At 39.1% G+C, this 11,881-nt stretch overlaps 1 protein-coding gene across 1 annotated transcript; it reads left to right on the top strand.

The window, feature by feature from the left end:
- Positions 1 to 9,754: 9,754 nt before the first annotated feature.
- On the top strand, positions 9,755 to 11,198 carry LOC103446771 (uclacyanin 1-like). Its single transcript, XM_008385904.4, has 2 exons — positions 9,755 to 10,235; positions 10,700 to 11,198. The coding sequence occupies exons 1-2, from the start codon at positions 10,046 to 10,048 to the stop codon at positions 11,035 to 11,037; spliced, it is 528 nt and encodes a 175-aa protein (XP_008384126.3). The 5' UTR covers positions 9,755 to 10,045; the 3' UTR covers positions 11,038 to 11,198.
- Positions 11,199 to 11,881: the final 683 nt, after the last annotated feature.

An 11,881-nucleotide genomic window follows, 5' to 3' on the forward strand; every position in this document is an offset into this window, starting at 1 on the left:
GACCGTCCGATATGTGATTTAGGTTTTGGGAGTACACGTGTATGGCTATTGTTTGACCTCTTCAGAGGTCGAATCGTAGGGGATTCTGGATGCTCTGGCTTTCTTTCTTTCCGCCCCACTCTAATGTAAAATAGTCAATGAATCAAATCAAACATTTAATTGGTCATTATGCTTATTTTGTACTTTGTGCAATCCATTTATATTGTAATTTCAAATGTGGACAAACGCTCTTAATCTTAATCACTTTAATTTATATATATCATTCTCTTACTCGCGAGACGATAATGATTTGAACTTTGAACATGTTTAAACATTGAGAAGGTGCATCAGAATTAGTGGAGGCCCATGAGATTTAGGGATTAGAAGCGTGTGAATAGAAATCTGTGAACAATAACGAGTGAGATAATGCTATATAAATATTAAAGTGATGAGCTTGCCTTTAATTTTTATATATCATTCTATGTGCACAAAGCTTGCCTCGTCTTGTGTGCCTGAGTTCGCCTTGTTCTGTATGTGAGGAATCCGCATCGTTTTTCATGCCAGAAGTTCGCCCATTTTTGCGTCTACAAAGCCCGCGTTGTTTTGACGTGTACGAAGCCAACCTCGTTTCGTGCGCACCTTGATTTTACTTCCAATCTTATCTCGGCATGCGTGCAAGAAGCTTGCACCATTTTTTGTGAGTTGAGCTCGCCTTATTTTGCTTACCATGGTTCACCTCGTTTTGCGTGAGCTGAGTCTGCCTGACATCCATGTATTTTGAACAAAAATCAATTTTTTTTTATTTTCTCAAAATCTTTTTCCTAAGCGTTGAGTTAAACTTTTTAAGGAATTTGAAAGTAGTTTTGTGGTTTATTAAGCAACAAATGTATATTTAGTATAATATTTAAGTTGAAAACTAAAAAAATAAGTGAAAAATATAGTAGTGAGACCCAGAACATTGTCAAATGAGGTTCTACACTCAAGAATATCAACGGAAAATCTCACCTTAACTTTCAAAATTTGATAGTGAGGCGAATGTGAAAATAAAAAGACTGAACGGTGATTTATGTACGAATTTGCAAAACGGACTGAAAACCGTGAGTGTTAATCCACATTTTTTGTATAAAATGCAAATTTTTTGTATTCTTGAAATATTTTCCTTGAGCATCAAGGAAATCTTTATAATATATTTGGAAGAGGATTTACGATTTATTGAGCAACAAGTATATATTTATTTAACACCTATAAGTGACGTTTAAACCAAAAAAAAGCAATATTTTATTTTATTAAATACATTTTTTAAAATATAAACAAAACTAGTGGGATACTTTCATTCTTTTGGTGTTGAGATCTTCTCCTCATCTATGTGTATGGAATCGACGGATTCAAAAAATCGAACCGTTCAAGAAAGAGAGATTCGGGCCGTTTAAGAGTTCGATTTTATGTGAAGTGAGTCAATGAGATGGGCTAATGAGAGCTTTATAATTTAAATTCAATGGTCCGAATTTTTTCTGACCTATCAACTCTAAACATAGATTTGGAGAGGATCTCAATTCATTCTTTAGGGTTGCAACTTGCAACAACAAGCCATCGTCGTGAGGAAGGAGGTGACATTAATATCATTAATTTAATATGTGCATTATTGTATAATTACAGCTCCATGAATGGTTGAGGAATGAGTATAATTTGGAGAAAAATATCTAATTAATCAAATTAATATAAGACGGGGAAACATGAACATCAAGTGAGGAAGAAGGGAAGCATGCTATGCTATTTGTCTGCTGCTTTCGTACTTCTTTTTTAAGATTCCTCGAATCAAATCTCTCTAGTTGTTTGCTGCATTCCCAATCTTTGACACTTCAGAATATTTCACATTTTTGTGTTCGTACTATGTTAATTTTGTAAAAGACGAGCTTTATCGAACTGACGCCTAGCCCAACCCAAACGCTCTGCGTGTGCAAATAGTGTTGGGCCGTGAGGGTTTAGAGTTTGAATTTGAGCTTCTATTGGGCTTTTATAACGCCCATATTTATGCTGCAATGTTATGTAACTTGTGAAACCCAACACATCTAAGAGAGAGACTTTGTTTCATTTTTTCATGTGTAAGCGGAATAAGTCAACCTAAAACACTAAAACTGACATTGGAAAAGAGGCCACATATTGATACAACTGAAACTAGTATTGACTGCTAACTTTTTGCGGGGAGATCTGCATTGTCTCTGTTTTTTTGTCAATGGGAGTTTTTATAACAAAGTCCAAAAGACATGGTATAAAGACTCTGCTGCAGATGAAGGTGAGAAAATAACAACCGCCCTATGAATGGGGTAAGTACAAACGAGACGCCACTTATGCATTCAACACATGATAAAGGTTCCTATCCATACTAAAGCAAAAAAAATTACATAGAATGTGTCTCAGCCAAAAGCTAAAAAGCCTAAAGGGAGATTCAGCTGCCGCCTCCTCTACCGCATAATTGTTGGAGACGACCAATGAACATAAAATCCAAAAAAGAGTATGCAGAAAGGTAAACTCGAGCCTATCTTCGTCTCAACACCAATAAAATGGAGCCAAACATGCAGATCAACAGTCATCTAAATGCCCTGATCCAATTAGAAGGAAAAAAGCCGGTGGTGTAAGCACTGAAGATAGTTGAGGTTCGACCCTAGGGTAATGTTAGGGAAACTAAATTTAAAGACAAAATTTACAAACTAAATGATGTGTTACCAATAAGAATGTGCATGTTTATCAACGCTTAAATAATAAACTAATCATTAACTTACATGTCCTTTTGTTTCTAAAATTTTTTCTACAAATTTAGTCTCCCTAACATTACTCTCGACCATATAACCGATTGACAATACGGGGAGTAATCCAACCTGTTATAAGCCCTTGCAAGGTATCTCTTTTCACCGATGTGAGACTCTTTTACTTTCACATGCTCACACCTAAGACCCCAAACATTTGCAAGGGTAACAAAATATAGTTGTCTTCAATAGTAGAGAAGCATGATAAAGCAGCGAGGTAGTGTTGAGATGAGGTCGGCCAAATCTAGAAGGGATGGCAATGACGGCCGGGTGTGAGTGGTTGGAGGGTTGACTTGAAACTATGGGAGAGTTTGAGTGCAAAGCCTCAAATCATGGCATAAAATCCCCAAATTAAAATGTGTAATACCCTTAACAATGAGCAAAATGCTCGGAGACAGAGCTCATTCACACCACTCGTAAAAGGTGGGTTGATCCACGTTCTCTGATGGGAATCGGGGTGGGGAAGGAAGATGAGGAAGGAGAGGATAAAGAAGGTTTAAAAGGGTGGCTGCCACCGGCCCCAAGCAGGAGCTGGATCGGAGGCCGGCGGTTGGAAGGGTTTAAAGTTTGGGGTTTCTTTTAGGTTTAGGGATAACTGAAGGCCCGGATCGTCAAATGTTTAGTATTTTTGTATTCTATAAGTTAATGAACAATCCCTCATAAAATGTAATTAATGTTCCCTTGTTGTTGGATTCTGAAGTTTGCATGTCAATAAGAAAACAACGAAAACGACGTAGGAAGAGAGGCTGCAATATATAACAAATTAACAATCATACATATCCCTATTTCTGATAAACCGACTCCAATGCAGTCTATGTCTGTTGCACATATAGAATTCCAGTCTAACAAGGAATCCTCACTGCTTGCTGCACCACTTATTGCAGATAATGTTTTGTCCTGATTCAATTACTTGCAATCCTAGTTATACATATGTATGACTTGTAATCCTATAAATATCAATGCACGACGCTCACTCGATTATTGAGTTGAGATTCATAATTAATATCTTTCATGGTATCAAGAGCCAGCGTTTCACGACAAAGGTTCATATTATAATTTTTTTTTCAGTCTTCTACAGTTATGGCGTCTTCCTCCTTTGCTGTTGCTGTTTCCTCTGTCACGACTTTTCTCACCATCAAGCTCGACCAAAACAACTACCCTTTTTGGCGTGCTCAGTTCCTTCTCTTGTTGCGCAGCCGCAACTTACTATCTTATGTTACTGGTGACAACCACTACCCATTTGCTTTTCTTCTTGATGACAATGGTAAACTTATCGACAAGGTCAATCCATTATATGTTGAATGGATACAGACTGATCAAATGATCCTTTCTTAGATTACAAGTTCCCTTACTCCTAAGGTTCTTGTTACGATCGTCAACAAAATTGATTTGGCTTCTGCCTGGTCGTCTCTTCAAGAACGGTATGCATCTACGTCTTAAAATCGTATTATCCACATGCGTACGAAATTGATGAATACTTCTCGTGGTAATCTTTCTATCACTGACTATCTCGACAAAGTCAACGCCATCGCCGACAACCTTGCTCTTTCTGGCGCCTCTGTCTCTGAATCTGACTTAGTCGCCATTATTATGAGTAAAGTAAGTCCACAATAGAATGCCACTGTTGCTTCCGCACAAGCTCATGACACTCACATCACCTACAATTCATTGGAAGCTTTATTACTAAGTGCCGAGCAACGTTACAATGCCTTTTCTCCCCCATCTGATAGTGACGCCTCTGCTTTTGCTGCTGTCCATAGTGGTCATGATGGCTTCCGTGGCCGTGGTAATTCTTTTTGTGGTAGACGTTTTTCCTGTGGTGGTGTTGGTAACTTCTCACTCCCAATTTTGGTTGCTCATGACTCTGGTTCTGCTACCCATGCAACATCTGCCTCTATCGCCCCTTCCCGTAAGTCATCTTCTTCCTACAATGGCCTTCTTGGTCCGACACCTGGCTCCAGCACATCTCATGGTTCCTTGCCTGTTTTTTCCTTCTTTGGGCGCATTCAACGTCAGATTTGTCAACACTTTCGACACTCGGCTATTGATTGCTTTAATCGTCTCAATATGTCCTACGAAGGTCGGGTTCCCTCCTCTCGTCTTCAAGCCTACGCAACTGCACCATCTTCTCGTGCTTCCGCCATTGCACCCTCTGTTCAGCAATGGCTTTTTTACTCTGGCGCAAATTCTCACATAACCAATTATGTCAGCCAACTCCAAAATCCTTGTAAGTATCATGGAACTGATCAAATTCGTGGTGTGCATGGTGGTTCGGGTTTAAACATCTCAAAACTTGGTGATTCGTACCTTAGAACTAAATATGCTTCTTTTTGTTTGCCTAACACCCTATATTGTCCCCAAGCCTCAACTAATGTGATTTCTTTGAACCGTTTTTCGGATGATAATAACTGCTTCTTTACTTTACATCCCCATTTTTATCGTGTGCAAGATTCGCAGACAGGGAAGATCCTTTTACAAGGCTAACAATGGACTCTACCCGTGTTCTAGTCGCCCATCTCATCAAACCAATGGTGTATTTGCTTTATTAGGTGAACGTGTAACTGATGCTTCGTGGCATAGTAGGCTAGGTCATCCTTCGTTTTCAATTTTACAACATTTAATTTCTGCTAATAAATTGCCCATTCAAGGCTCGTTTCAAAATAAATTTTGTCAATTTTGTCCCCTAGGAAAAAGTCATAAATTACCCTTTTCTTTGTCTACATCCATGTCTTCTTCTCCTTTAGAGTTAATTCATTCCGATGTTTGGACTTCACCATCTTTATCTGTTTCTGGCTTTAAATATTATGTGGTGTTTGTCGATGATTTTTCTCGTTAAACTTGGTTTTATCCATTGTGTTTAAAATCTGATGTTTTTTCTACATTTGTTACTTTTAAAAATTTGGTTGAAAATATGTTCACTGTTAAGATTAAAGCTTTTCAAACCGATGGTGGTGGGGAATTTGTTAATAAAGCCTTTAGTACATTTTTGAATGACCATGGTATTTTACATCATCTCACATGCCCCCATCACCCTGAACAAAACGGATTAGCCGAACGTAAACATCGTCATTTAGTAGAGACTGGGCTTACTCTTTTAGCCCAATATGGTTTGCCTACTCCATATTGGGCCGAAGCTTTTCATACTGCTAATTATATCATTAACCGTTTGCCCACTCGTCTTTTACACCATATGTCCCCTTATGAAAAATTATTTCACAAACCTCCTCATTATTTGTTTTTCAAAGTTTTTGGTTGTGCTTGTTATCCCTACTTGCGTCCTTATACTAGTAACAAATTACAATTTCGTTCAAAATGGTGTGTTTTCTTAGGATATTCATTAAATCATCAAGGTTATAGATGTTTGGATCCCACTACGGGACGTGTCTTTCTTTCTCGCCATGTTGTGTTTGATGAGAACAGTTTTCCATATCAAGAATCCATTGTTACTTCGTCATCAACGCTCTCCTCGTCTGTGGATCCCGTTCTCGAGATTTGGCCCATCCAACAATCCTACTACTGCCACCCACTCCATCCCGCACCCACCTCCTATTACTTCAGCCGTGTCTACCCCACCTCAGCCTTCTACCCAACGCCCACTTCAAGTATACACTCGCCGCTTCCCACGTCCCAAACCTTCCCAGCCCCATGTCCTACCTGCATCAATCTCTACCATACCCTCCAGTTCTTCTCCTGAGCCGGTCCCTACATCAAACCTGCCCCCAGTCACACCTGCCCCATTGGTTTCATCTAATCCCGAGGTAAGTGCCGTGTCGCATTCTATGGTCACTCGAGGCAAAAGTGGTCTTTGCAAACCTAATCCCAAATATACTTATGTTGCTACTGTTACTAATGCCTTGGTTGAGCCTACATGTTTTAATCAGGCTAATAAGGATTCCGAGTGGCGAAAGGTTTTGTCCTGATTCAACTACTTGTAATCCTATGACTTGTAATCCTATAAATATTAATGCACGACGCTCACTCAATTATTGAGTTGAGATTCATAATTACTATCTTTCAATATCCACATACGATACATGCAAATTTATATTGACAAATCAACACAAAGAGCACAGACAGACCCGTCACTACAGGAACTCATATATATGCTAATATTAGTATGGATATAAATAATACCTACGGCCACCGCTCACTGTCAAAGGTCAGTGGTAACAGTTCTCTTTCTTTAATTAGCAGTAGCTTAGCGATACTCCAATTCGGTTCTCTGTTATTACCTACTGAGAGACGACAAAGATTCTGATGAGCTAGCGGATAGATTTCTACAATGCATCTCTTTCATCTGAAATTAAGGAAAAAGGCCAACGCAAGCATCAAAGATTCAAAGTTGGTTTTATCGCCATTTTTAATTGTCAAAATCTAAAATCCAACTTGTAAATTGTAATTAGGCAGTGAGTGTTGGCTTAGTACGATGAAGAGTAATCCAAGCCACCTACGGTGGTTCTTGTTTGTATACATAATTAAATCAACCAATTGATGATGTAATTAAAGGCAATTGATGATGTAATTAAAGGCGTATTTTGCCAAGATATACCATGCATGCAATTATATGAAGTAGTATATATTAACCCTAGTTTGTATAATAACATTCAAATGGAGGCTCCCTCTTAACGCACACAAGGCGATGATGTTGTGGATAAAGCACGTACACACAAATACAGAAATACTAAACCTTGACGTTACCTAAGCTTTCATTGTGCTCATGAACAACATTAATCCTCTAGGCCTCTCCGTCTAAAATTTTCTTTAAAAAACCCTCCCACAAAAACAAAGTCAATACATTTCTCTCATCTTCGACATGTTTTCATTTCATCCGCGACGAAGTTACAGCGAGTTAACTCTCGTTCGTTTGTTCGCCGTACGTTGACTAGTCGTACTTTCTAATTAGTTAAGAGGCTAAGAGGGTCAGAAATGGGAGCTAATCAAAGCAATTGCAAGCCCTCATCGTTATCATATGGTGGCCATGGTGGTGGGAATTCGAGTCCTGTGCTGTCGATCATGGAGCTGCTGAAACCGGACTGCTTAAAATCGGAGAATAAGAAAAGGAAGAGACAATTGGCACCAGAGAAGAAGAAGAATATTTACAATAATTACACAAAAAATACTGGAATTGTTGGAGCAGCTGGGAGTGGGACTAGGATGACAACCCTAGAAGAATGGCTCTTGGCCTCCCCCGGCCACGTCAAGGCGGATCGTAACTACAACATCAGCGGAGGTGAATTGTATGTGTTTAGACCCAGCTCGAAAAGAATACATCCAGCTGCATCTTCTTCGTCAAAATTGCCACCTCTCTCTAAAGCAAAAGACAGCTTCTGCCTCGAGAGACTCGTAAAAAATGATGATAAGAAATCTGATGAAGCAAACTTGATCGTCAATGATATTTCGGCGTCAATGAGCTGCAGAAGTATTAATACACAATTAAGTGAGAATAAAACTCGTAAGTTGAAGAAGAAGGTGAGCTTTCGATTGCCGGAAGAAGCTGATATTTTCATATTTTACCCCTCAGAGGAGACCATCACGACGGACGACAACGATAATGATGAAGACTTTGATTAATACATAATCTACCCTATTAAGATTTCATATCTTATTTCATTAAACACAACAAATTTTTCTTTATCATATTTGGTTTTGGGTTTTGATGTCCCTTACTAAGATGGCAATATTCCCGTATTATACAATAATCGGTGGTGATGCATGTAGGAATAACTGATAAGATGCAAGCCATGTGTCGCTCCAAAATCAGTATGTATGTATCAAAATTCTATAGATTTTCTATCTCGGCAGCATTTTTCTATTAGTTTGCATCAATCAAATTTTTATTTATTTAATTAGAGCATGGACTGCCTTAATCCAAGTCGGCAATCTTCTGTAGACTGTTCTAAACTAAGGCACAAGTCCTCATTGATAAAAGACACAAGTCTCACGAAAGTAACAAAGTACTCCTATTTAATGATCCAAATTAATGGAGGAGATTCTTACTCTTTGACTGTATATATTCGTTATGTAAGTATAAAAACGAGAGGTAGATAAAGATGATACGTAGGAGCATAGTCGATTTTCATCTAAGACCACAAGTTCGAGTTGTTGTATGAATGCAGCGAGCACTACATGAGATCTCCTCCTGATCCCACTCTGCTGTAAAATTCGATTACTATGCATGGACCACGGTAGAGGGGTAAGTACGATTTTCCTTGCTCGTTGTTGGTGTTGTTAGCTGGGGTTGCGTTGGGAGAGTAGAAAAGAAATAAAGCATACCTACCCTTCAACAGATTTTTCAGTGCGATTCTTTTATATGTGATTCATGATTAAATAATTAATTGTGGAATTCTTAGCTTTATAATTAAATCAACAAAAGAACTTACAACTTTGGAGAAAATACAAGAATAGGACAGCATGCTTGATGCTTAAGATCATAATAGGGCATATGTTTTATATTCGCATGAGATTGTTGATAATAAGAGGAATGAAGGGCTTCTATGAAATGAATACACAACACGAAAATGGTTACATATTTTTTTTTGTGGCATTTCGAGCTATTAATACAAGACTGCACTACTTTTTTATATGACCTTATATTAGTGATTTAGGACGCCAACGACAGCACTGAAATCTTTCATGCAAGTGTTTCTGTCTAGGCCATGAACGAAGTCAAGGTTTAGTGCCTGCTATGCTACATGGAACCCTAGGGCCTAACGGCCTCTCTACGGCTTTGAAGGCATTTAACCACCTCCGAGAAGGAGAAAGACTTACATGAAACGAATTCACCATCATGTGACGTTAAATTGTTCAATAATGCATTGCCATGCGCAGATTTTTCTCCGCATGACAATGTTTTATTACATCGGGACCGCAAATGACGATAAATTCATTTGATGCGCAGGTTTTTCTCCGCATGACAATGTTTTATTACACTTAGAGTGATGACCATACATTGGTCCCCAAAACAACAGAGTGGGGCATTCTCGTAAAAAAGGAGTAGGGCAATGGGCCAGTGGTAGTCGTACTCATAGAGGGAGCCAACAAACACACATAGCAGCATCAACTACCAGTATTCCCTTGTTTTGGTTAAAACGATGAGTGGGAAATTGCTTGGAAAGTATATCATTGCTAAAAACCGGAAGAGGGGAGCGCCTTTACTTCTCCCTCACATTATCACTCTCTTTCGCGGTAGCATTTATATTTTGTTCAAGAGCGATAAAAGGAAGCACTTTGGGTCGTGCTGAGATACTCTGGCTTGTGAGGTAATGGCTCGAGATGGGATATTGAAGGTGGCGATCGCTGTTTTGTTCGTCAGTGTCGCCGCTGTGAGCCTCGGAGGGAGCTTGGTTGGAGCACAAGTGTACCACGTTGTCGGAGCAGACCGCGGCTGGGATCCATCCTCCGACCTTGCTTCTTGGTCCTCGGACAAAACATTTAGGGCCGGAGATAAGATGTGTGAGTCTTCTCTCTCCTCCTCTCTGTAAAGCTTAATTAGGGTTTGTTTAGTTTTACTCATGTAATTGCTTCTAAAATGGTTAAAACGCTTAGGATGTCTTCATCAAAACCTTAAAAGTGATTATGCATTACAAAAATAATCGCGTTTTACAAAAATCATGTTTTGAAATCGTTTAATAGAAAAACTTAAAAGTACTAATTGGAAAAAAAAATTACGTATTAAATGCTAGAAGATCTTGAATTTTTGCTAGTTAGAAAACACTTTTGATATGAAAGGAATCGCAGACCAGCCCTAAACATATCTCAAATTTTGGTTTAGTTTTCTTGGCACCATTAGCCAAGCCATTTGTTTTGTTTCCGAAGAAAGGAGAACAAAGTGGAAACAAAGTAAAGATACTTTCATGCGTTTGGTACGGTATTCGAATTCTTTAAATTACAAGACTCTTTTGTGTGTGCACTTTTAGGGCTAGCCTACTCCACGGCGCATGGGTACATAGCTGAAGTGAAGAGCAAGGAGGAATTCGAGTCGTGCGATGTAACCAACCCAATCAGGATGTTCACGGACGGCCTGGATAGCATCTCAATGGACAAGGAAGGACTCCGCTACTTCGCAAGTAGTAACGTCGAGAGCTGCAAGAATGGCCTTAAACTACACGTGGAAGTTATGCCTCAGTCATATCAATCAGAGCGCCCTGCGTTGGTTGCAGCTAATGGGCCCACAACCCCTTCTGGTTCGGCCCATCTCACTGCAAGCCTCGTGGTGTTGTCCGTTGGGTTGCTTTGTTATGTATTGGGTTTTTAGAGTAAGTAGTAATTAACTGATGTGTGTTAATTATAATTTCGTAAGCGAGTGAGGATTGGTACGAAGAATTGGATTTTGGTTTTATTATTTGTAGAATAATACTCAGCTACTCTGGATGAGTAAAAATTCCTATCAAAATTGTTCGCTTTTGATTTGCAAAATTTCGTGTTTATGATTAGAACTGCTTATATTATAAATCACTTTATAAGAGTACTTCCAGCATGATGGAGGCCCTAAGACTATCCACTCAGTGAACAATAACTATCATTCATGAATACTAATCATTTTTTACATCTTCACCCCTACATTGAATAACCTGGTAATTAACAATAAAATATTACTATTTTTTTATTTATAAAATAATACAAAATAATTTTATTTGTAATTTCAAACAAGATTTTTAATCGATTACTTTGCATTCATTTCATCGATCCTTTCTCGTTACTTCCCAATTGCCAATTGGGATTTAGAATTTTTGGTTAATTCCAAAGCGATAACCCAAAACCAAATACTATATAACCCTCCAATCCAATCTCACACCTGATTTCATCACACCACCATTAATATTAAAGAAAGAAAGAAAGAATCAAGAGGAATGCGAAATGCCTCCGCCCCCGATGAAACTCAAGCAATCTTCTGCTTCCGCTTCTTCTACCAATCAATCCCTCACCACAACCGCCACCAGCGCGTAGGAAGCGCTCCTTCTCGTCCGTGAGACGCTGCGTATCAGTGCTACCCTCGCTTCCTCCGCTCCCTCCCAGTCCCAGGCCCTGCCTTTGGACCCCCAAACCCCCAAGTAGCATCTTCCCCAGCTGCTCCACCACGATCAGGATTTTGTGGGCTT

This window comes from Malus domestica, chromosome 10 (assembly GCF_042453785.1).
Source record: "Malus domestica chromosome 10, GDT2T_hap1".
In the NCBI taxonomy this organism is placed as follows: Eukaryota; Viridiplantae; Streptophyta; class Magnoliopsida; order Rosales; family Rosaceae; genus Malus; species Malus domestica.

Excerpts from the sequence above, each read along its gene's own strand:
- LOC103446771 (XM_008385904.4), top strand. The coding sequence starts at position 10,046 with ATGGCTCGAGATGGGATATTGAAGGTGGCGATCGCTGTTTTGTTCGTC. Across the intron at positions 10,236-10,699 it reads TAGGGCCGGAGATAAGATGT|GGCTAGCCTACTCCACGGCG; the intron begins GTGAGTCTTCTC and ends GTGCACTTTTAG.